Here is a 25919-nt window from a genome sequence, read left to right on the forward strand (position 1 = left end):
CGGGAGGGCAGAGGTCTGCCCCCAGGCCTCTCATTTGTGGAGTCCCTCAGGGGTTGGTCCTCTCTCCCCTCTTGTTCAACATCTATATGAAGCTGCTGGGTGAGCTCATTCGTGGTTTTGGGGTGGGGTATCATCAGTACGCTGATGATACCCAGCTTTTTCTTTCCAACCCAAACCAACCCAGTGATGTCCTCGATGTGATGTCCCGTTGCCTGGAGGTGGTCCAGGTTTAGATGGGGAGAAACAGGCTTCAACTCAATCCCACTAAGACTGAGTGGTTGTACATACTGGCATCTTGGATTAACCAGTCTATTCCATCATTAACTATGGGGGGTGAGGTGTTACCCCATAGATAGGGCTCGCAACTTGGGCGTCCTCCTGGACTCACGGCTCAGTTTGGAAGATCATATAGGAGCCTTGGCCAGGGGGGCTTTTGCCCAGGTTTGCCTGGTGCGCCAGTTGCAGCCCTATCTGGACCAAGATGCCCTACATACAGTCACTCATGCGCTTGTGACCTCCCGGATAGACTACCGCAATGTTCTCTACATGGGGCTGCCCTTGAGGACCACTCAGAGGCTTCAGCTGGTGCAGAATGCGGCCGCGCAAGTTTTGATGGGGGTCTCCCGATACTCCCATGTAACGCCTCTTCTCCGCGAGCTGCATTGGCTTCCAGTTGCCCTCCGGGTGAGATTCAAGGTGTTGGTGATGACCTATAAAGCCCTAAATGGCATGGGTCCAGATTATCTTAGGGAGCACCTGCTGCCAGCATCGACTTCCCATCACCCTGTGCGCTCCCACAGGGAGGGCCTCCTCAGGGTCCTGCTGGTCAGGGAGTGCCAGCAGGTGATCCCCAGGGGGAGAACGTTCTCGGTGGGCATGACTGCCCTATGGAATCAGCTGCCTGTGGAACTCCGGATCACCCCCGACCTTTGTTCGTTTCACCAGGACCTAAAAACTTGGCTATTTGATTTAGCCGGCCTGGGCTCAGGGGTTTTAATGGTTTTAAATTTTAAATTTTAAACTGTTTTGGGGCTATTAATTTAATTTTATTTTAATTTGTACACTGCACTGTTTTAATTTGCCCTGTAAACCGCCCTGAGTCCTTTGGGAAAAGGGCGGTATATAAATCAAAACAAACAAACAAACAAATAAATAAATAATAACTGCCACCCTACCGCCCCTGCCCTGGGCCCGCAGCTGGTGAAGCACCCAGAAACCTGGTGGGCATAATTCTGAGAGAGAGACACCCCCCTCTTGGCCCAACCAGGTCTCCGTGATGCAAGCCAGGTCCGCGTTCTCCTCCTCAATAAGATCCTGTATGAGGGGAGCCTTGTTCACCACAGACCTGGCTTTGATATAGACCAACCTGAGCCCAGATTCCTGTAATCCTATGCCCCTGGGGGAGCAAGAAGAGTAATGATGGCGGGAACAGGCCACCACTTGAAGACAGCTGTGGCCTGTTCCCCGATTACGATAAAGCCCTCTGCTCCCACACTCTCTGCCCCTCCCAATCATTGTCGGGATAGAAAGACTCTCCTCACTTGGAGCTGCATCCATTTCCAAACCCCTACTCCCCCCCCGGGACCATCCGATGGTCTGGACTGTTTTCCGGGTTAAACTCCCCCAAGTTCATTCCAGATCCATTGGACCTCCCTCCTCCCGGATCCCCTTAAAATGTTGTTTAAAATTTTTAGTAAAAATCCCCTCAGGTTCCTCTTTGCGGCATGCCATCTCTCGGGTTCCCACAACCCGTCATCAAGGAAGATCTTCCATAAAACAGATGGACGCTCCTGCGAGAGGGGGGAATCTTTCAGCGAGTAAAGTTCTGCTGCAGTGTAAGCTGGCACACAAAAGGGAAATGGTCACATCAGACGAAGGGTGCCAGCAGATGGCATCAACAAAAAGTTCAATCTTTAACTGTTGTTGTTTCTTTTCTTTATTCTTTTTAGCAATATAAGTTATAGCCAACCCTCTGAAATATGCTTTAGCTGTGTCCCACACATTTTGAAGTGATGTTTCTTCTTTCTTGTTTACTTTGAAGAAGAAATACATTTCCTTTGACGCTAGTTGTAGAAATTATTTCTTTCAGTACAGATTTATTCAAGGATCATCTTATTTTTTTCTTAGTTCCTCTCCAAGTCATCTTTATTGGGTTATGATCTGCCCAAACATTAGTTTCTATCTAATTTCTTGTATCATCGTATTAAGTTCCAAAGATGTCCATATTATATCAATTCTAGACCATGATTTATGTCTATTTGAGTAAAATGTATATTGTAATTTCTTTGGATTTTTTTTCTTTCCATATATCTTGGATACAAAGTTCTTCTGTCATTTTTAAAAATGCTTTAGGTAATATTTTTCCTCCTTTTCTCCCTTGTTTAGCACTTCTATAGTCCAAAGTTTCATCGGTTATTGCATTAAAGTCTCCCATTATATAAAGATTTTGAAAGTTTAAATCTAATATTTTTAATGTAACTTTTGGTAATTTTTTTGGTAAAATTATCATTTTGTGCATATATTGCTACCATCCAGTATCTGTTTTTATTCCTCTTCTGAAGTGCTAAAGCTAAGTGAAGTTTATCAATTTTTGGTTGTTCTCTAACCACTTATAATGTTGTCTCTTAATATGTGTTTCTTGAAGACAAATTATATCCATTTTTTAATTTTTGTAATTGTGTAAAGATTTTTCTCCTTTTTGAAGGAGAATTTAATCCATTTATATTCATTGACAAAATCCCACTCTCCTCCTTCTCTTTCAATTATATCTAGGTCTTAATCTTGTAGTCGATCTTATCTGTCTCTGATCTCTTGGTCTTGCTTCTTCTTCTGTATATGTGTTTTTAATTTCTCTCTTGGTTTGACTGGTCCTTCTACTGCCATTTCTTCCTGTTTCTTTGTTTCTCTCTTTGTACTGGATTCAGAGTCACCTCCTTCTAAAATGCTCTATGGTTGTCAAAGAATTCCATTGCTTTAAATGATGTATCCAGTCTATATCTTTTCATATCCCAGTAGATTAAAATCCCTTCTGGAATCAGCCATCTGAAATTCACTCCTTTTTCAATTAATTTCCTAGGTAGAAACTGGTATTCTCTTCTGGATTCTCTTATTCTCCTAGGAATTTGTATGAGAACTACATTTTTTTTTTGCATTTCATCTCTTCTCAGAATCTCGTCTCTTGTAGATATTTTTGAGAAATCTAACATGTGCTTCCCTGGGGACTTTATTTCTTCTAGCATAGTTTGAGTTGACTCGATAGATCTGGTCTCATTCTCCTTCCATTTGCTTTTTCCCAGTTCCTGATGCATCTGCCAATAATTCCATTATCAAGTCTAGGAGATCCTCTTTCTTATCTTCCATTATATTTTGAAATCTTAAAAACTATGAGGCTCTTTCCATCTCCATCACAGCTATTGACTCTTCTAGTTCTTCATATATTTGGATCAATTTCTGATTTTCATCTTTTAAAACTTCTAGTTTCTGGTCAACCTCAGTTGATTTATCTTCTATTTTTTGGGTTCTTTGTTGATTATCTGTGATCATCTCTTTAAAATTTTCAAATTGAGAGTCCATATTGTTAATTTTTTTATTCATTTTATCAAAATCACTTTTCATTGTGACCACCATGTGAGTAGCAATTGCCTCTTGAATTTCTTGTAGGGTCATTTGGGTTTCCTTTTGGAAGTTATCAGCCTTTTCTTGTTGAAGCATTGTATCAATTGATCTCTGATAGACTGGACTTGCAGAAGCTGAAGAGGACCAGAAGATCCTTTTTTTCCAACTTTAGATAAGTTGGGGGCACTCATCTTTATCTTTAAATCATACTTTGTAATCCACCAAGTAAGTCAAAATTTATAATCCAATATGCTCCTAACAAATAGGAGAGGTAAATAATAAAAATAGTAAATGGTAAAAAAGAGCAAAAGTGAAAAAAGAAAGAAAAAAATATACCAAAATTTGTAATCCAAAGTATTTGTTTGAAGGGATTTTTTATTATTCACTCTTTCAAAAATTCTAGGTCAAGCTGTATTTGTAATCCAGGGAAGTCCGATGACTTCAAACATAGTTTTTATTTATAATTGTTATCCATCCTTTAGGACAGGGCAATCCAAAAAGAGTCTTTTATTTTTCAGCCACAATCTTCAGGACTATAAATTCCAAGGACACCAAAATGTTTGAACTATAAACTATGTCTGGCATACAGCCAAGTTTTAAGACTCCAATCAAAACAACTCAGTAAGATAAAGGAAAAAAAATACAAAATTAAATGTAGTTCTCAGTTTTGCCAGTAGGTGTCATTAGATGTCCATTCCCACCATACTTTAAAAAAGTTTTAAAAGTTTAAACCTGATGGTTTCCAAACAAATAAAGAATAAAAAAGATTTATAAATCCAAAGGTTTCCACAATTTATCCTTCTTTTATCCCTCAGTTATCTTCATAGTATTGTTATAAGTCAGTTTTAATTCCCTCAAAGCTTAAACCACTGCTTATAGTTCAGGAGGGAGGGGTAAAGAAAAAAAGACCCCCCCCCCTTCCTTGAGGCTTGGGGATTTCTTGCTTTGGAGTGCTTTTTCCCAGAACCGGTATTTTCTCTTGTAGAGAGATAAGGAAAGTAGTCTACCCGGATCAGCTGTTTTGCTTTCCACTTTTAGAATTTGTTGTGTCTGACAATCAGCTGCTTCTGGCAAACTGCATGGGTGCAGTCACCCTTTCTTCCTGCCTGTCCTGAGGGCTCCTTTGGATCAAGTGAGCCAGCTACCGCTGGCCCGCAATCTGCAAAGTTTCACCCTTTGGCCAGTTGTCTTTCAGTCCTATTGGACTCCCCAGCTGGTAGAAATTGGGCTCAGGGAAGGGAGCTTCATTCCCCAGTGCCCATCTTGCAGCAATGTCACCAGAAACCCCCCATATTTGTATAGAGTTTGAAGGTGTCTATCATCCAAAGTTTTTCAGGAAGTAAAACTTTTGAAAAATGTTTTTATCTAGTATTATCCTATCATATGGCAGGGAATTAAATGCATTTTTAAAAATCCACACTACATTGTATTGGCAGATGATACCACTCTAATGGCAGAAAGTGAAGAAGAACTAAAGAGCCTCGTGTTGCGGGTGAAGAAGGAGAGTGCAAAACTTGGGTTGAAACTAAACATTAAGAAAACCAAGATCATGGCATCTGGCCCTCTCAATTCCTGGCAAATAGATGGGGAAGAAATGGAGGTAGTGACAGATTTTATTTTCCTGGGCTCCAAGATCACTGCAGATGGGGACTGTAGCCAAGAAATTAAAAGACGCTTGCTCCTTGGGAGGAAAGCCATGGCAAATCTAGACAGCACACTAAAAAGCAGAGACATCACCCTGTCAACAAAAGTGCGTATAGTCAAGGCTATGGTCTTCCCAGTTGCAATGTATGGCAGTGAAAGCTGGACCATAAGTAAGGCTGAGCGCCAAAGAATTGAGGCCTTTGAACTGTGGTGCTGGAGAAGACTCCTGCGAGTTCCTTGGACTGCAAGGCGATCAAACCGGTCAGTCCTAGAGGAGATCAACCCTGACTGCTCTTTAGAAGGCCAGATCCTGAAGCTAAAACTCAAATACTTTGGCCACCTAATGAGAAGGAAGGACTCACTGGAGAAGAGCCTAATGCTGGGAAAGATTGAGGGCAATAGAAGAAGGTGACGACAGAGAATGAGGTGGCTGGATGGAGTCATTGAAGCAGTAGGTGTGAGCTTAGATGGACTACAGAAGATGGTAGAGGACAGGAAGGCCTGGAGGAACATTGTCCATAGGGTCGCGATGGGTCGGACATGACTTCGCAACTAACAACAACAACAACACATTGTATTGGTCTTCCTAATTCACTTCTTCTCTCATTTTATGAAATTATATCATACTTCATTTTATTTATTTTCCCTTTAAATAAATGTTTTGGCATAGCAGGATTATACCACAACACATGTGATTTCTGTGATTTGTCACAGAAATAATGTAGGTTGAATTACTTAGGGTGAAAACAGCCATGAAATATACTGCATTAACAAATCTCTTAGATTAAATAAATCAAAAATGTTCAGAAAGAAATTCAGGTAATCCTTTGTCCACTTGTTATGAATAGGAAGTCAAAACTATTTGAAAAGGAAAGGCAAAGAAAATTGCAATAATTTTACCTAAATTTATTAAGTAACACAGGCATCAGTAAACATTTGGGAAACCTGGAGGAAAGCAGTTACTTTATATATCCAATTATTTAAAGAAAATTATGTGTAAAGAGTATGAGTTCTATAAAAATGTAAGGGTAAAACAGAAGAAATAGAAGTAATTCACAAGCAGTCTCCAATTACTGAGAATTCCTGATGAATGAACTATGTTCTCTTTAAACTAATATAATATAAATAAAACTCACATTATTATTTCAAAAAAATATAACATGATCTATATTAGACTAACATTTGGTTTTTTCTGATTTGTTTTAAGATTAAGGGCCAGGTATAAAAGCAGCCTTTCTTTTAAATTCCTAAAAGGATATATGTGTCAAAACCCATTCCTATTTCATTTCATTTCTATTTCATTTCACCTTTTCCTGGGTTTTGCCATACTTCCAATGGGGAGGGGGAATGTGCCTGCAGGGCTATTACTTTCACTTCCTCTATTCACTACAATGTAATCCTTTACTTTGTTTATTGGGTCTGTAGCCTGTTTCCTGCATTATCTCTCTCTCTGAACTCTATCTTCTAAACTGTCAATTAAGAACAAAGGAGGAAATAAGGAATGTAATTTCAGTGCCTGGCTTATGTCCATGCTCCCAGAGAAAGGTGTGAAGAAGCCACCAACCAGGAGATGGGCCGATGTTATCTCCCCAGTTCCCACAATAGGCTTAACACTTGAGGATTGGCTATCCCACATCAGGCGGTCGATCTATGGGGTGGGGTCCTGCTTGGGAATACTATAATCTACTGCATTGCACGGGAATCTCAGATCCTGTCTATTATGCCTGCTATCACCTACTCTTAATAAAAGTTCCTGCTTGGAAGAAATTTGTTCCAAGTGTTCTGCTTTCTTAAGATATGGGCTTGAAGTGGGTCCTGACAATATGATTTTTTATGGGGGGGGCGGAGCCAGCTGTCAGAGCAGGCGGCTGTGTGAACGGAGTTCTCTCCATGCACAACCTCTCACCCAGTGTTCGCGGGGGCTTTTCGGAGCTTCAGGAGGTCCTATAGGGACATCCGAAGTTGCAGGCAGCCCGGAGAACCTTCATGAGCGGCGGTTCATGTTGGAGATCCGGAGAAAGTCTGATGCGAGCGAACCGGGGAGAAGGAGGCCAGTAATGGCCGACATGAAGATCTGACAGAGGGACGGAGCCAGCACGTAAGCAGCGGGACAACGGTAGAGCGGAGCTGACGAAGAGTATATCCGAATATCTAATAGGAAGCGCTTGAGAAAGAGGTACTGGTTTGAAGTGGGTGCCTCACGGAGAGGGAATAAGCGGCGATAGAAGTCTCGAGGGAGGCGTTTGGCAAAAACAGCAAGAAAAAGAAATTCGAAGACTATATGACTGCATACTAGCTGGAGACAAACTACAACAGGTCAAAGTCTGATCTTGGAGCCTTAGAGACTGAACTCTGGATTGTCGGGCGTGGAAAGCGACCAGCTTGGTTTATCCTGGTCTATCCTGGTAAATTTTGAACTTTTGAACTTTTGAAACTTTTGAAATTTTACTCTACTTGTCACGGGCGGCCATTTGATATAGCAATTTAGTAATTGGAGGTTTGTTTAGTGGGACACCTACTGGTCTTTGACAGTAGAGGAAGACGGAAAAGGTGTCAACTTCTGTGACGGAAACGGGGCAAAAAAAAAAAAAAGAACGTGACTCTAAATATATCCAGACATATATATTATAGAATTCTATTATATAAATTGCTTAGTTGGTAATAAGTATCTGGTGGTAACTGTTTTATATACTTTTTGTCATAGAGTTAAAAGGTTTATATAAGACTCAGGGTATTACATATTGATAAAACGCGTGTTACAACCGGGAAAACATTACAAGTATTTCGGGAGCAACTAAGCCTAGCGCTGGCAAAAAGGCGGCAACACAGGGACAAGGGATGGCCTCAAGCCCCTCCAATCAGAAGTCTATAGAGGATATGCTGCAATGGGAAAGATCTAACTCAAATTCTTTTAAAGATCTACATGCCCTTTTGCAAAACTTACACGAGGTAATGGGCAAAAACCATGAGGAGATGAAGAGAGAAATAGGCCAAATAAGAAACGACACTGGTGAATTAAAGGGGAAAATCCAAGCGATAGATGATAAATTTGAAGGGATTCAGCAACAATTAATCAAAAATGAACAAAGACTTCAAGATATGGAAGCTAGAATGGAAAAAGAGGAAAAGAGAGTAGATGATTTAAATGAAACACTTCTTCAGGCTAATAAGGAGTTAGAGACAACAGTCATTTTTCTGGAAGCAGAAAAGGCTGATCATTATCTACGCTTCCAAAATGTTCAAGAAAAAAGAGGGGAAGATTTGTTGGTCATGATGGCAGAACTGATGGCAAAGGCACTCGGTGTAGGGAAGGAGGAAATGCTGGCGGAAATTGATGAAACATACAGGGTTCAAACTAATTATGCGAGAAGGCACAACCTCCCAAAAGAAGTACATGTAAGGCTAGTTAAAAAATCAATTCGGGATGAGCTTCTGCATAGATCTAGAGAGGAACCATTAGAATTTCGGGGCCAACCAATTACCATCCTTAAACAGATACCTAAAAGGATGAGGGATCTGAGACGTGGCTATCAATTCTTAACATCTAAATTAATTAGGGAAAATGTAAACTTTAGATGGCTAACCCCAGAGGGTATCCTAGTTACGTGGCAGGACAGAAGGCATAGACTGGACACGATAGAGAAGGCAGAAGATTTTTACAAACTCCACTTCCATAGCCAAGAGGAAGTAGATTTAAAAGATCAAGATGGAAGGGAGGTAAGAGAAAGAGATACAATACGAGTGGCAATGGATGGGAAGGTCTTAGCAACAGAGGATAGAAGGAACAAATCTGGAGAGTTAACAGAGAAACATGGAGCCAGAGACAAGGAAGAGAGAGAGCCCCGAATCACGAGATCCACAAAAACCAGAAATAAGTTAGATGAAGGGAGGTGAGTGTAGTATTATGTCTGTGAATATTAATGGACTGAATTCGCCAGTGAAAAGGCGGAAATTTTTTAATAGGCTTATTCACCAACAATTGGATATTGTGGCAATACAAGAAGTCCATATAAAGGAACAACAAAAATATTTGTTAGTACAACCAAAAATAGGGAACCTATTCGTTTCCTTAGACCGACACCAGAAAAAGAGAGGAGTGGCATTATATGTAAACCCAAAATTGATAGCAAAACAAATCTATAACGATAAAGAGGGTAGAATACTGATAGTCGAGGTTGTAATAAATCACAGGAAGGTCATGATGGTAGAGATATATGCCTCGAATCATAACCAAGAACAATTTTTTAAAACACTTCACAATAAGATATGTAGCATTGATTATGAGGAGATCTGTTTAATAGGAGACTTTAATGCTATCCTAGATATAAATTTGGATTATATGGGTAAGGCGCTTAGGAAAAAGAAGAGAAGAACTCTACCAAGATCCTTTCTCAACTTGGCTAATGACCTAAATATCCAAGATGTCTGGAGGGAAAGAAATCGTAAGGCTAGACAATATACATATTACTCCAATCGACATAACTCATGGTCTAGAATAGACATGGTATGGATGACAAAAGAAATTAGTTCTGAAATAGACGAGGTGCATATAGCGACAGGTACTTGGGCAGGTCACAATCCTATTAAACTTAACTGGAAAGGTTCCAAAAAAATACCCAGATGGACGCTACAAAGAGCAATTTTAAAAGAAGACGAATTCAAATCTAAGATGGAGAGAGAACTAAGTTTTTTCTTTAAGGAAAATAAAGCTATAGACACCTCAGTACAAAACAATTGGGATACAGCCAAGGCAATGATGAGAGGGGTAGCGAGGGCATACATGGTATACAAAAACAAGGGGAAAAGACAACAACGGGAAAGATTAGAAGGGGAATATAAGAGTTTAGAAGTTATACTCCAACAACATCCACAAAAAGAGAATATCAAGCAATCTATGGATCTGATTAAACACAAGCTTAATATTTTAGACAAAGAGAAATTAGCACAACAACTGAGAAACACGAAACAAAATTTTTTTGAAAATGCAAATAAACTGGGCCGTTGGCTCGCATATAAATTGGGAAAACAAAAGGGGAAAAACTGGATTCGCGAACTATGAGATGAGGAAGGGAGAATATTCCACCAGGAAGGAAAAAAAAAATCATAGCCCAGGAATTTTATGAGCGTTTATACAAAGAAGATAGCCAGGCAAGTGTGGAGAAAATGGAGGAATATTTTCAAAAAGCCAAACTACCCAAGGTCACAGAAGATACCAGAAATATGCTAAATGAGGAAATTCGGCTATCTGAGCTGATAAAAGCTATCAATGCACAAAAGAACAATAAAGCATCGGGCCCTGACGGTCTCCCGTCAGAAATCTATAAAGAACTACAAAATATCCTAGCACAACCCCTAGTGGAGGTATTTAACGCAGTATTAGAAGGCGCAAGAATGCCTAAATCTTGGTCGGAGGTAAACATAACCCTTATCCCGAAAGATAATACGGACCATACATTAATCCAAAATTATAGACCCATATCACTTCTTAATTCGGACTATAAGATATTTACATCAATTATAGCGGAACGATTGAAACGATTTCTGAACGATTTCATACACGCAGACCAGAATGGTTTTCTCGCTAAGAGACACACTAAGCACAACATTAGAATAATATTAGATACGTTGGAGTACTATGAATTACATAGTGGACAACAGATGGCATTACTTTTTTTAGACGCCCAAAAGGCATTTGATAATGTTAAATGGTCTTTTTTGCACCAACTTAGCTTCATGAATATGGGTGAAAAATTTATAAATATAATTAGGGCAATTTATGACAACCAGGAAGCAAAAATAATTATTAATGGGGAAGTATCTAGGAAGTTTCAAATTCAAAAGGGAAAACGGCAAGGCTGCCCCTTATCACCATTGCTGTTTATATTGACACTTGAAGTATTAATGAGAATTATAAGAAACGACCCAAAGATAAAAGGATTAACCATTAAAAAGGAAACCTTTAAACTTCAAGCTTTCGCGGACGATCTGGTTTTTATTATGGAGGATCCATGTCAGACGGGACCAAATCTATTGGAAGAACTATCTAAATATGGTGAGGTTGCCGGACTGCGAATAAATAGAAATAAGACCAAGATGATTGTTAAAAATATGACCAATAAACAAAAAGAAAATCTGGCTGGAATCATGGATATAGAAATAGTCAAGAAAATAAAATATCTAGGGATTAATATTACGGCTAGATGCACCTCACTCAAAAAAGATAATTATGATAATGTAGTGAATCATATAAAAGGTGATCTGGAAAGATGGGGAAATCTAAAACTCTCATTATTGGGAAGAATTGCTGTCATTAAGATGAATATTCTGCCTAAAATCCTGTTTCTGTTTCAGAATATCCCAATACAACTCGATTCTAATTTTTTTCGAAATTTGAATAAATTATCATTAAATTTTGTTTGGCAGGGGAAAAAACCAAGAATTAAATTGAAATATTTACAGGACACGAAGGAAAATGGGGGTTTTGGATTGCCAGACTGGGAAGTATATTACCATGCCGCGGCTCTGAGTTGGATTAGAGAATGGGTAATCTTGAGAAATAGAAGACTATTAACTTTAGAGGGTCATGATTTGCAATATGGCTGGCATGCTTTCCTATGGACGGAGAAACAAGGTCTTTTCTCACATTTTCAAAAACATCGGATCAGGCAAGCGTTACTTAATACCTGGAAAAAAATTAGATCTCACAATTACACTAAAGTACCGGTCTGGCTATCCACCCTTGAAGCGATTGTTTACCCAAATCTATTTGATTTGGGTAACATAATTTCATACAAGGATATTCTGAATGAGGAGGGGGAATTGAAACTTAGGAATGAACTAGAATTACAAGGTATAAAACTCGATTGGTGGGCCTACTTACAAATCCAATCAAGATTTAGGAAGGATAAAAATGAATGGGGGATATATACCTCTGAAACAGCATTGGACAAAATATTATTGGGACCAGACTCTAAACAAATAAGGAATTTATATAAATTGCTTTTGGGATATAAGCTGTTTGAAGAGCAAGTGAAGGATCCCATGTTGATCTGGGCTAACAATTTAGGACATAACATTGACTTAGGTACTTGGCAAACAATTTGGGACAGAAATAAAAGGATAACAATGGCCTCATCGTATAAAGAAAATTTATTTAAAATGTTTTATCGATGGCATCTTCCCCCAGCCCATCTAGCAAAAATGTATACAACAGCATCTCCCAAATGTTGGAAGTGCTCTGAAGAGATAGGCACATACTTCCATACGTGGTGGTCTTGCAGTAAAACACAAAAATTTTGGAGAATGATTTGGATTTGGCTGAAAGAAATATTGAAACAAGATATTGAGTTTAGTCCAGAACTTTTCTTGTTGGGAATTACGAAAGAGAAATATCCTAAAGATGTGCTATATTTAACGATCCATATTATCACAGCAGCTAGAATGTCATTTGCGCAAAAATGGAAAAAGAATGAGATCCCAGGAGAAAAAGAGGTTATTAGGAAAATTTGGGATTGCGCAGAAATGGACAAACTAACTTTGGAACTAAAGAATAAAGATCAATCAGACTATTATAGAATTTGGAACAAATTGTATCTTTGGAGGGATAAAAAGAAAGGTCTTTAATAGGTTTTACAGACTAGCTCATTGTCTTAAATATTCTGTTATTTCACTGATTTGTAACTTAAGTGTATCTAAGTGTTTCTTTGATGTACATATATACATGTATATATATATATTTGAACATTGTAGACAAAAAGGTTTGTCAGCCCGCTGGTACTGTGTCCAATGTTTTTAAATAATAAATTTAATAAAAATTAAAAAAAAATATATGATTTTTTATGTTAGTCCAATTTCCCAGGGCAATAATAACAACAAAGTGAATGTGAAGAAAGAAATGAAAATCTATGTTGATTTAATTAGTACAAAATTGATCTTGTTTTCTTACTAATAAGCCAATAGGAATAACTCAGCTTGAAATAAACAAGAGAGCCATTTGTACAGCCACAATTTCTGCTGGAAAATCAGGTAAGCCCTCCAAAATAATATCTTATTGATGCACTCATGCATTTCTGCATATACAGTGTTAGAAATACAATATAAAACATTGCCATGGAACAATATTGCATTCTGTATGTGTTCCTTGGATCTCTCCCTCTGTTGAAGAATGCAATTACTTATTCAAAGGTCTTGTCATTCAATCAGCAATTTGAAAATCATAAACCTTGTTTGATTAGTATATAAAAATTTAGTCACTCTATAACAGCACACTGGCTGAGGAATTCTGGGAGTTGAAGTCCACAAGTTTGAAGACCCCCGCTCTACAACATGTTCCTCAGAGAATTTTGGCATCTTTGAAGATACCTGAAAAGCAGCTGTGTAAAGTAATTCTCAGAGCAAAACATAAGAAGAGCAGGGAATTTTTAAATAAGAACAGATATGAAGATAACTGAAGTAAAAAATAGTAGGGAATAATCATGAATCCAAAGAGGAAATATTCAGATGTTGAACTAAGGGTGTAAAAATAAAAGGACTTTTGAAAAATACTGTAATAATAATAACAGTAGGGTTGGAATGTGACTGTTTTTTTAAGATAAACTGAGGGCCTCCAATTGCCAGAATCTATATTGCTCAATAGCCTATTGAGTCTCAAAAGCCTATAAAAATGAATATTTTTTAAAAAATTGTAGGGTTAAAAACTGATGATTTTTGGTAAGAACTACACAGTACAAAATAAAAAACCCATTAACAGCTAGACTAAGGAGATAGCAGTGTTCCAGTATTTGAGGGGCTGCCAGAAAGAGGAAAATTCTCCAAAACACCTGAAGGCAGGACAAGAACCAGTGGGTGGAAACTAATCAAGGAGAAAAGCAATCTAGAACCAAGGAGAATTTTCCTAACAGTGAGAACAATCAATCAGTTGAATAGCTTGACTGCAGAAGTCATGTATGCCCTATCACTGGATGCTTTCAAGAAGTCTCAAATGATATAGACTCTCCTTCTCAAGCAGGGGATTGGAGTAGATTACCTCTAGGGTTCCTTCCAAATATGTTATTTTATATTTTAAATATCTGGCAGAGTATTGAAAAAGAAAAGGCAATGATACTAGAAAGCTCTTAAATAAAGAGATGCATTTAATGTATTACACATTTTCTAATTCTGCATAAAGGAAAACAAAGTAACCCTAATTCCTGCTTTTGTAAAGTGATAATATATGACTATATGTTTGCTCTTCCTGTACTAAAATGTACAACTCTAACAATTAAATTGTTGCTAAAAATTAAATCTTTGATTTTTCAAAAAGAGTGTTACAAACAGTGAAGTGATATTCAGATTAACTGTTATCATAAATGTAAACTTTGAGCTATTTATTTCAGGAACTCATTATGCAAATTTGTTGATCCAATGTAAGTGGATTACCCATTCCATAGAGTGTGGTAGAGACAATGTATACACAAGAATGTGTGTTCTTTGACAAACATATCATAATACCATTCAAGTTATTTTGCTGTTTGAAAAAAATTAGCCATTATCATCCATAAATATCAATTCATTAATAAAAAGGTATACATCAAAGGAGATACAAAAATTCAGCCACCTAGGACCTATTAAGTATCTAAAGTTAGTCTAGTTTAGCAGGATAGCCTAAGCATACACTGTATGTTATTTTGAATGATATAGTTGTCTAAAATAGTTTTGAAATCCCGTGTGGTAAGAGGAACCGTGGAGACAGAAACAAAACAAGTTTTCTTTAAAAAAAAAAACCTGGTCCCACTGACACAAATAAGCTGGTTTTAATGCACTTATAGACATTCTTTAAATTTTCTAAACAAATATTTTCAAAATTACAATCTGGTTTATGAATTGAGACACAAATGACTCTGAACAACCAATAAAAATGATTGTCCAATGCTTTTCTTTTTTCCACCTTGTGAAATCTCATATATGTTGAAAGACATGGCTTTTTTTTACTGATTATACATGAAGGTTAATAGCTTTCATTTGAATTATCAAGACATTTGCTACATGATGGGAAAACATTCTAAAGATACCTTTAAAATTGTTCTTAACGCAGTTTATTCACACAAATGCTAAGATATATATCAAGTTATGCAGTGTAAAAATGGATAGCAAACTGTCATTTTTTCCCTTTAGATAACATTAAGCAATGTACTGACCCCAATAGAAGGTTCCAATTTTTTCCTTCTGGCCATATCTGTGATATTATTAGTATTGTAGATTATGCTTTCCATGCAGCCTTTGAAATTCTTTCTGCTGTTTGAACTGGGCTTCCCAGAAAAAGGCATACCTCCAAATGTTATCTTTGAAAAGAAATATGACATATTTTATAAGAACGACAATTTGCCCAATCTCCCCCAGATTTTAACTGTAAATAAGTAAGTTAAGCTCAGCTCTTGAATCAATTTCATCAAAATTAATATACTTGTATAATTTACATCACAAGATGAAACAGTTTGCCATTGCCTCTTTGAGGAGATATAATGTGATGTGAGATACTATACAATCAGCAAGGTAGAGCTAGGTGCTGCTGTTTGCAACCTCTGCAGATTTATTTCCTGTTATGTATTGTTGAACATTCTAGTGGAGACCTATCTGCAAGAACCAATAGAAATCACAATCATGTGCCTTTTTTTGAGAGAATGAGCTAACTTTCTGTAAATTGCATGAATTCCCAGATTCTATTTAATTTTAAGGCACCAAGTACAAGACTTCAAGCTGATAATAACTTAGACTATGATGTTCCTTTTATAAATTTTGAATGGAATACAGTCCACAGAATATCTATTTCCTGTTTTTTCTTTCCTTTTGCAGCCTATTCCTATATGTTCCCCCTGATCATGAAGGTTGGATTGGGATACCCAGGGATTATATGAAGCATGACATTTCCTGGCACAAGGCAATTCTTATTAGCATATGATACATCCATTCCAGGGTGAAAGTAATTAATTGCACAATCAAAACATAATTTAAAATGGGTTTGCTAACATTTTCCCCCTTAAAGTAGAAAATAGGAACTCATTTAATTTAAGAACCCAGTGTGGGAAGTCAGCCCTGCAGAGAACGAAATATTAAAAGGGCAATAATAAATATTTCCTCAAAGGATCTTAAAGAGGCAGAAAAGCATGCCGGTATTTTTAAATAGCACCAAGTCTCCCTCCCCCAAGCAGAAACCAGTTCTGTAGAAATGCAGATGTAAATAATCCTGGAAGGTTGGAAGCCCCCAGCTAGAAGATTAAAAAGACAAAGAAACCTAAAAGCTATATACCCCACCAAACTCTAAGACAGGATATAATAGGATTAACCCACAGATGCCAAAGGGCACACCCAGACTCAAGTCAGAATACATGACATAAGAAATACAAAGCCTCAAACAGGAGCAGGAAACAACCTCAAGAGCCCCAGAGGGTATAAAAAAACCCCTACATGTGCACACTCTATTTTTCCAGAGCCATCTTCCTGTCTGGCTCTCCTCTTCAATAAACTGCAACCTTCTTTCTAAAGCAGTCGCCATGTTGTTTGTCCCCGACTTGGACTGAACCATGATGAACTTTTCCTTCAACAATTTGGCACCACAGAATGGGACTCCAAACTAACCTCTCCAATGGACTGAGACTGGCAAGCCCTATCTTGCCAGCAGCAGACCCCTTGTGTCTGTGGATGGGTTTCCCAGGCCCTGCCCATGTGGAGCCAGGGTAGTAAAGGGAATTTTGGGTTTGAGCTCAAGGGTTGCTTTGGAAAGAAGGTGAAGGTGAGTACCTCTAAATTTTAACGTTAAAGCCCAGGGGAGTGAGAGAAATGTGTGAAATGACTCTGTGTGTGAATGAGAAGACCCTTTTTCCCATTCACAGGTGGATTTTGCTTCCTTTGGTCTTTCCTAACTGCAGAAAGGATCTGTTCAAGTGGCAGACCCTGCAAAGCATGGGAGTTTGGCCAGTGTGCAGGACCTTTTGTTAGGGAAAAGGGAGATGCTGTGTGAAAATGGAACAGAATGAGTGAATGAGAGAATTGGATTTGGCCAACCAGCTGGTTAGGCCCTGTAAGCAAAGCAAAGCAAAGTTAAGAAATTAAGCCATGGGCTAGGAGTGTCCCTTACCTCTGGAAAGCAAGCAGAGGTCCTCCCAGACATTTGAAGTCCACAAATGGTGGTGAAAAGTGAAGGTAAAGCTGGTAAGAGAGTGTCCCATACCTTCTGCAGGGGAGCAGAAGAGTACTCAACAGACTCCTTTTTGGTCTGAAACTGTGGTGGTAGATTCCTAAAGGAATGCACATACTCTGTGAAGGATCCAGAGTGCTCCGTGGGTCCCTTTTTGGCCTGAAAACCATGGTGGTAGATGGAAGTCTCACTAGGATGCTTCAGTGCACCAGACCCAATAGAACCAAAGTGAACCCCTGCATCAGGAATAAGGGAATCATGGGGTGTTCTAGTTCAAGGGTTGAGATAGGTTCCCCAGTAAAAGCTTGCTTGAGGCCTGGGACTGGAGTCAGCTACCGATTCAGGCAAGCATGAAAAAGAGTTAGGTAGAGAAACTATGCAAAAAAAAAAAAAGACTTTGCTCAGGGCTTTGCTGGGAAACCAATTTGGCTAAATAAAGGTACTTAAAAGGGAAATTAAAATATAAGAAATAGTGTTTCTCTCTCCCTCTCTCTCTCTCTCTCTCTCTCTCTCTCTCTCTCTCTCTCTCTCTCTCCAATCACGTGGTATGTTTAAGATTTGTGCCTTCCCTAATTTGAGTTAACTGAGATTTATAGTGGGAATGACTAGGATGTGTAAAACTAAGTCTTCTGTTTCCTTTTTTGCTCTCTTGTCTTTGTGTATATATGTATGTCAAAGTCTTTGTGTATGCGGTAAATGTGACTGTTAACTGTCTCTAATCCAAAGAGAAAAGAATTTTAACATTCTGCTAGAAATTCTGCTTAAATTAAGCCACCAAAAGTAAAATATCCTCACTCTGTCTGGCCAACAAACAGAGTGAAGAAAAATGTGTTTGTTTGTTTGTTTTCTTCTTCCTTTCTTTCTCTGCACTCTTAAGAACAGCCCAAAGTTACCAGGAGGGAATGTTTGTCAGAATCCATTTATATCCCATTCAATAAACTCTATCTGTATGTTTTTAAAATCTTATCCTTCCCCCTTCCAAGGAGGAGAAGAGAGGATGTGTATTCAGCCTGCTGGGAGGCTGTCTTCAAAGACCAGGGGAAGAACCTTTGAACTGAGAACAACAAAGGAACGGGAGGGGAAGAGATCTGGTTTGTATCTCCGATTAGAATCTCTAAAAGAAGGGAGCAATTGTCATGAAGACATGAGAATTCCCTCTTTCCCATGGAAGGATTTGACACCTGAATTTAAATTGATCCAGGACAAACCAGATGGCTTGGAGGGAGGGGGTCTGACCCGGGGACTCTTGTTTCAGTAAAAGCTCCTTTTGGACAATTTCTGGTTCAAGAGTTCGTTCTTTCCTGGGATGTGGATTAGGTTGGGTCCTGACATTGTTTTAAGTTCATCTGCTGAAAAAGTTTCACTCTTGCATTTACAGTATGTGTTGTAAATGGGCTTTATCTATCTATCTATCCTTTTGCTGAAACATGCCCAGCATTTTTCAAGTTGCAACATTTTAGTCCTCTTTAACATGTTTCAAATGTTCAATTTCAAAAATGAGACCTTTAATTTTTGTTTTCGTACCAGAATCCAGCCTTTATTTGTCCTCATCTGTGATATCCTCATTTTGTCTGTCTATCTGTTTCTTTAACCACTGCAAGTATTAATGCCTTTTCAAACTCTGTCTGCAAGCTACCTCCCTCCCCCAATTCTACTTCTGCTTTTCTTAACCTCTGCCTCTCCTGGGAAAGTCCACTCAGAAAGGGGGGAGTAGATCTTGCTCTCATGTCTTTCAGCCCTACACAGATGACCCCCCCCAACCTAGCTCTTTAATTTCGTCCTCCAACCTTTTTATGCTTCTTTTTTGTTTTTTATATTATAAGAATATTTTATCCCTAAACCTCTTACCACTGCTTTCATTGCATCCAGTATTACTACTATATTACTACCTGCTTCTTCATTTATAGTCCATATGTCTTTAATTCTCTTTCCATTTTCTCTAAAATCTATTTATTTTTAAAAATCCTTGAATCCATTCTCCATCTACTTGCCTGTTTATAATCACAATCTATTTCCATTTCCATAGTTACCATTGCATGATCTGATATTTTATTTTTATCTCTGCTTTTGTTTTTTAGATAATATTTCCAATGATACAAATATATAATCTATTCTAGTAAAAATTTTATGTCTACTAGAAAAATATGTATAACTCTTTTGATTACCATGTAATTCTCTCCAAACACCTTTTAATCTATTTCTATTAATAAATTTTCTTAAATCTGTATTATTATACTTTATTTCCACTTTTGATGGATTAGATTTATCAATTCCTATATCCATAACCATATTATAATCACCTGCCATTATCACATAACCTTTTTTATTTCTTCATATACCCTACTATAAAAGTCTCTTTGATCTGTATTAGGTGCACAACAAATTTGCTAAAGTGACCTCATGTCCATAAATCAAGTCTTGAATTATAAGAAATCTTCCCATATCATCCCTTTTTATGGCTTTTATCTTAAATTCATATCTTTTAGCTACCATGCTTACTACCCCTCTTGCTTTTGATGTACCAAATGCCTTTTCATATACATCAGCCCAATATGACCTAAGTTCATTCACCCCTTCTTTCTTTTGATGTGTTTCTTGTAAAAATACAATCTATCTTATCTTTGTTAATTGATTTTTCAATTCTTTCTCATTTATATTTCTCCCCCCCCCCAGCCATGTACATTCCATGTAGCTACCTTTATTGATTTCCCCATCTATTCCTTTGGTCTCCATATGTGCTCTAACGTAAATCTTACAAAACTAAAACTACAAAGTAAACATATTAACCCAAAACATAAATAGCCTTTTACCCACCCATTACCCACCCATAAACATATATGGTGTCCCCCTTCCCTTCTTCAGGAGATCTTCATCTTCTCCACCACTTCAGGCCTCGGGGCGGGGGGATAGGAGCTATCCCTGCACAGACTTTGGTCACCCACACCACCTCCCTTGACCATAATTACCCTTAATTTCTACATACAAACATATATTGTAAAATTAGAAATACTTATATATTATCTCTACAATGAACTTGTAACTCCTTTGCTTCATCCAGCTTCCCTTTCTCCTGTAGATCTTCATTGATGATTCCATGCTCCCTTAATTTCTTCATCGCCTCCTCCTTTGTTTCAACTCTGTAAAACCTTCCACCGTAAAAAAATCTCCAAAAAAGGATATCCCCAGCTGTAGTTAATGTTATTTTTCTTCAATATTTGACAAACTTGATGCATCTCTTTCATCCATTGTAAAGCCTCATTGCATAAATCTAGAAAAACCTGTATCTGATGTCCACCAAACATTATAGATGACATGTTTCACAATTTGTGCATCAATTGCTTTTTTTGGTGCATGACCAGAGTCGCAACACAATATCTCTCGGCAATTTTCTTCCCAACCTTTTTGGGCCAATTCTATGTATTGCATCAATATCATATCTTGTAAGGGGGACATCTGGGAGGATTGAGGTAGCCCAATCCAGTACTGCTTGAATCTATTTTGCTTCATTTTCTTCACTTTTCTCTGGATATCCACGTACATGTAAATTTGATCATTGCTGAAGATCACATATCTCAATCAAATCCTTTTTCACCTGATGCATCATAGTTGTATGACCTTTTAACACCTTATCACATTCTCCCATCTGAGTCTTCACTTCTGTAATATTTCACGTCATATCCTGACCTTTGTTTCGCTAGATCTGTTATTCTTACATCCATCTTGTAGATTTATTTTTTATTTGCTTCAAATCCTCCTCTATATTTGTCTTCATTTCTTTTGTATTTATCTTCATTTCTCTTACCTCTTGTAAGAGAATACTAAGTTTATCTAGTTGAGTCAGTGACTTCTCAGGTGATTTTTTCCTCACATCCATTTCTAAGGCATTTTCCACTCGAATCAGATGTAAATCTGAAGGTCTAAGGCTTGCTTTGGGTCTTTGCCAAACAGTTTCTGCACTTTGGCTGCATTTTGACATCCAACCACTAAAAAGAGTTCTTAACCTTCTAAGAATTTTTACACAGTCTATAGTCCATACACATCACTTCCTCCTTTTGTCTTGTCCTTATCAACTTATCTCTGTGAAAGCAACATGATGGAAATTAAAAAATCCAAAGGCAGCAACTATCTTTATTACACACACCTTATCAAGGCTCTGTCTTAAAGGTGTTTAATATTTTCTCTTTCTCCAGATCTCAACACTTCGACTGGAATGAGGGAGTAACAGGTCTTCACACTGTACACATATAAATCAGCTATTATCTTTTTAGCTGAACTCCTTTAAGCTCTATCCAAATTTTTTCTCCTATCAGTCTTCAATAATAGGGCCTCTCCTCTCCCAATCAGACTTCAAAAGCATCTCAAGTCTTTTAGTCAAACATCCAAATTCAAAGCTTCTCTCAGAGAATGTCCAAAACCGAATCAAATACAATCCAAACTTCAGGAGGAAAGAAAGCGAAGTAACTCACATTTCATAATCTCTTAAATTTTTGTAGTTTTTATATTTCTTAATCAATTCTCTGTGATGGTCCAGAGGAGGCAGAAATTCAGCGTTCATCGTCCCTTCCAGCTAGCTCTGCCCTCTATATGCATTTGTTGTTAAGGCTTGGTTTGTGCAGCTAGAATCAGCCCATCAGTCCCTTTCTTAAACTTTCCTGCTTTTAACCATTGTCAAGTCTGCTATTTGTGTGTGTGTATGTGAGCATTAGTAATGTAATGCTTGTATTCCCATGTTTATTTTTGGTTCTTCAAACCATATTTCTTCTTCCGGGTGGTGCTTCAGCGGCGTGGACGGTCGAAATTGACCACCAGCCCTCTGATTCCATAAAAGCCACGGAGCAGCTGACAATCAACTGTTCTGCAGCTGAAAATCCTTCCCCTCAGGCGAAGAGGGGAAGGGGACATTCCAGGTACGGATAGAGCTCCCTTAGAGCCCCAGAGTGTTTATTCTGGGGCTTGGAGGGTGAGAGCTCTTCCGAAGTCTGGAAATACTCCGGAAAGGAGGATTTCTCTGCTTCAAAGCAGAGCAAGACACTGAATCCACTCCTGCTGGACTTGACTTGATCTGATTGTTATCTTGAGGAATTAACTCAGGCAGAGCGGATGCGGGAGCAGTATAAACAGCAAGTATAAGACTTTAACTTTGGAATCTCAACTTTCTTTCTGTCATTTTAAAAAGAAAGGGAAGATGGTGCCTGAATGATTCTTTATAACAAAGAATCGAAAGTTCTTTGAAAGTGAAAGTGGCTGTTTGGATATTGAAAACTGTAAAGACTATAAGACAATTATAAGAACCTAAAAGAATTTTAAGAAGAGAACAGCAAGATTATAAACATTTTGACTTGATTAATCTTTTTAAATACAGAGAATAAAATTGATTTAAGATGTCATTAAAATCATCAAAACCTGGGGCCCCCAGGAGTGCAGGGACTTCACCAGCACAGCAATCAAACTTACAGGCTTTAATGCCCCCCCCCAAACTTTGACATTAAAAGACCTGCAGGAGGCTTTGTAATCTCAAACTAAAGAAATAGAAAAAGAAATAAATGATAAGATGGAGAAAATAGAAAACAAGATGGAAAAAATAGATGAAAAAAATGAATGATAAATTTGGGTTAATGTCAGAAGAGATTGGAGAAATTAAAGAAACTATGCAGATTAAAAATAAAGAAATAAGGGAAGATATTCTATTGGCATTTCAGGGATTGGCACAACATATTCAAAACATGGATGATTGTATGGAAGAATTAACACAAGGTAATATTGCTTTGGAAGATAAGATGACTCAGGCTCAAAATAAAATGGAAAAGATGGAAGATGAAACTGTAATGCTACAATATAGAGAAATGGAATTTGCTTTAAGAATTAGAGGATTGAAGGAGAACACACAGGAAAACCTGAGAGAGATACTAGCAAAGGCCTTTGCTCCTATAATGGGTTGGCAAGTTGAGGATTACATACGGGAAATTGAAAAAGATTTAGAGTCAACTCTTGGATTGCGAAGCAGAGGAATTTACCAAAAGATGTGGTGATTTATTTTTTGAAGAGGGTGATTTGAATTGAAGTTATTCAAGCTTTTTATAATAATAGGTTCCAAGTGGAAAATCAAGAAGTTTTGATATTGAAAGAAATTCCTCCAAAAATTTTAAGAAAAAGGAAAGAGTTTGCTTTTCTCGTAAATGAATTGAAAAAAGTTCAGTTCAGATGGGATATACCATCTGGAATAGTCAACTACTTAGGTACTAGATATCATCTTAATACAATAGGGAAAGCAAAAGAATTTTATTTTAATGTACTGAAAGCAGATTTGCCACTATTTCCTGGAAAAAAAAGAAGTGAGGGAGAGAAAAAGCAGGCTCAAATGGAAGAGAAGCAGATTCATGTGGAAGGTTCGAATTTGTTGGTTGAAGAAGAACTACAATTAGTTGTGGATATGGACCCGCCTTTGAAATCAATAGAGGAACCTAGAGGCCAAAGAGTGACACGAGCAGCAGCCAGACGAAAAGCGCAAAAATGGCAGAAACAGCAAGATCAAATTAAAACTCAAGAAGTTACTAAAATGGAAGCAGTTGGAGGGGCAAGACCAAAGCAACAGGTTCATATGAATCTGCAGGAAAAGCTTCTAGTTGCGAAAGATGGTGACCAAATTTCTAACTTGGAATGTTAATGGCTTAAATTCACCACAAAAGAGGGAAAAAATATTTCATTATTTGAAACAATATAAAAATGATCTTATTTGTTTGCAAGAGACACATATTAGAGTAGTAAACCAAAAGTATTTGACAAACTCCAGATTGGGAATACATTTTGTTGCATCTGCCCCGGATAAGAAGAATGGAGTAGTTATATACTTAAAGAAAGATTTAACTGCTAAATTAATTGAGGCAGATGCACAAGGATGATATATTGCAATTGAACTTATAATAAAAGGAAAGATAATACTTTTGGTTGGAATATATTAGAGGATTGAAGGAGAACACACAGGAAAACCTGAGAGAGATACTAGCAAAGGCCTTTGCTCCTATAATGGGTTGGCAAGTTGAGGATTACATACGGGAAATTGAAAAAGATTTAGAGTCAACTCTTGGATTGCGAAGCAGAGGAATTTACCAAAAGATGTGGTGATTTATTTTTTGAAGAGGGTGATTTGAATTGAAGTTATTCAAGCTTTTTATAATAATAGGTTCCAAGTGGAAAATCAAGAAGTTTTGATATTGAAAGAAATTCCTCCAAAAATTTTAAGAAAAAGGAAAGAGTTTGCTTTTCTCGTAAATGAATTGAAAAAAGTTCAGTTCAGATGGGATATAGAGACACATATTAGAGTAGTAAACCAAAAGTATTGACAAACTCCAGATTGGGAATACATTTTGTTGCATCTGCCCCAGATAAGAAGAATGGAGTAGTTATATACTTAAAGAAAGATTTAACTGCTAAATTAATTGAGGCAGATGCACAAGGATGATATATTGCAATTGAACTTATAATAAAAGGAAAGATAATACTTTTGGTTGGAATATACGCACCAAATCAACATCAAGAAAATTTTTACAAACTTTTACATGACAGAATAACCCAATGGGATTATAAATCTTGTAATGGGAGATTGGAATGGAGTTCTGGACACAGGAAAAGACAAAAGAAGGTCTTCTAATGGAATATCAAACCGTGCGAAACTGCCTAGATCTTTTTTTGAGCTTATGGATGACCTGGAATTGAGAGACATTTGGAGAGAGCGAAATATGGAAGAGAGAGATTTTACATTTTTTTCAGATAGGCACCAATCTTTTTCAAGGATTGATTTTATACTAATTACCAATGATTTTCTTTCTAGGGTGAAGAAAATTAAGATATGCCCAAGAACATTAACAGATCATAGTCCAGTGTGGATGGAACTGGTTCAAGAGAAAAGGAATAGAAGACCTTGGAGATTAAATGAAAATTTGTTTAGATATGAGGAAATTGTGAATGAATGTAGAAAGCAAATGAGAGAATTTTTTGTAACGAATATGCATAAGTGCACCTTGATTGAAATGGTTTGGGATGCAAGTAAAGCTTATATGAGAGGAGTCCTAATACATTTGAATAACAAGTCTAAACATAAAAAGGAACAAAAGTGAAAGGAGTTAGAAGAGGAAATAAAGATGAAGGAGAGGTTACTTATCTTGAACCCAGCTGATAAGAAAGTGAAAGAAACAATTAACTTATTGAAAGGGCAGTTTAATATGTTGATGGCAGACCAGGTGGCAACCAACATACGATACACTAAACATAATACTTTTTATAATGCTAATAAGCCAGGTAGATGGTTAGCTTACTTGTTAAGGAAAAAAGAAAAGTCTCAGATGATAGAGAAAATAGACTATAAAGGTAAAAAGGTTTATCAACAAGATATTATTAGAAAGGTATTTTCAGAATTTTATTCTAAATTATTTTTATTTATTTATTTATTTGTTTTTATATACCGCCCTTCTCCCGAGGGACTCGGGGCAGT

The 25919-nt window shown here is 37.5% G+C and overlaps 1 protein-coding gene across 1 annotated transcript in view; it reads right to left on the reverse strand.

Moving 5' to 3' along the window:
* The window catches only part of CNTNAP2 (contactin associated protein 2), a gene marked incomplete at its 5' end in the record, with an annotated part of 1430381 nt that overhangs the window by 685612 nt on the left and 718850 nt on the right, over positions 1-25919 (reverse strand). Inside the window, one exon of the mRNA XM_083378276.1 lies at positions 15435-15578. Coding sequence (XP_083234402.1) covers positions 15435-15578 — 144 coding nt within the window. The remainder of the gene's footprint in view (positions 1-15434; positions 15579-25919) is intronic.

This window comes from Vipera ursinii (genome assembly GCF_947247035.1).
Source record: "Vipera ursinii genome assembly, chromosome: Z".
NCBI classification, from domain to species: Eukaryota; Metazoa; Chordata; class Lepidosauria; order Squamata; family Viperidae; genus Vipera; species Vipera ursinii.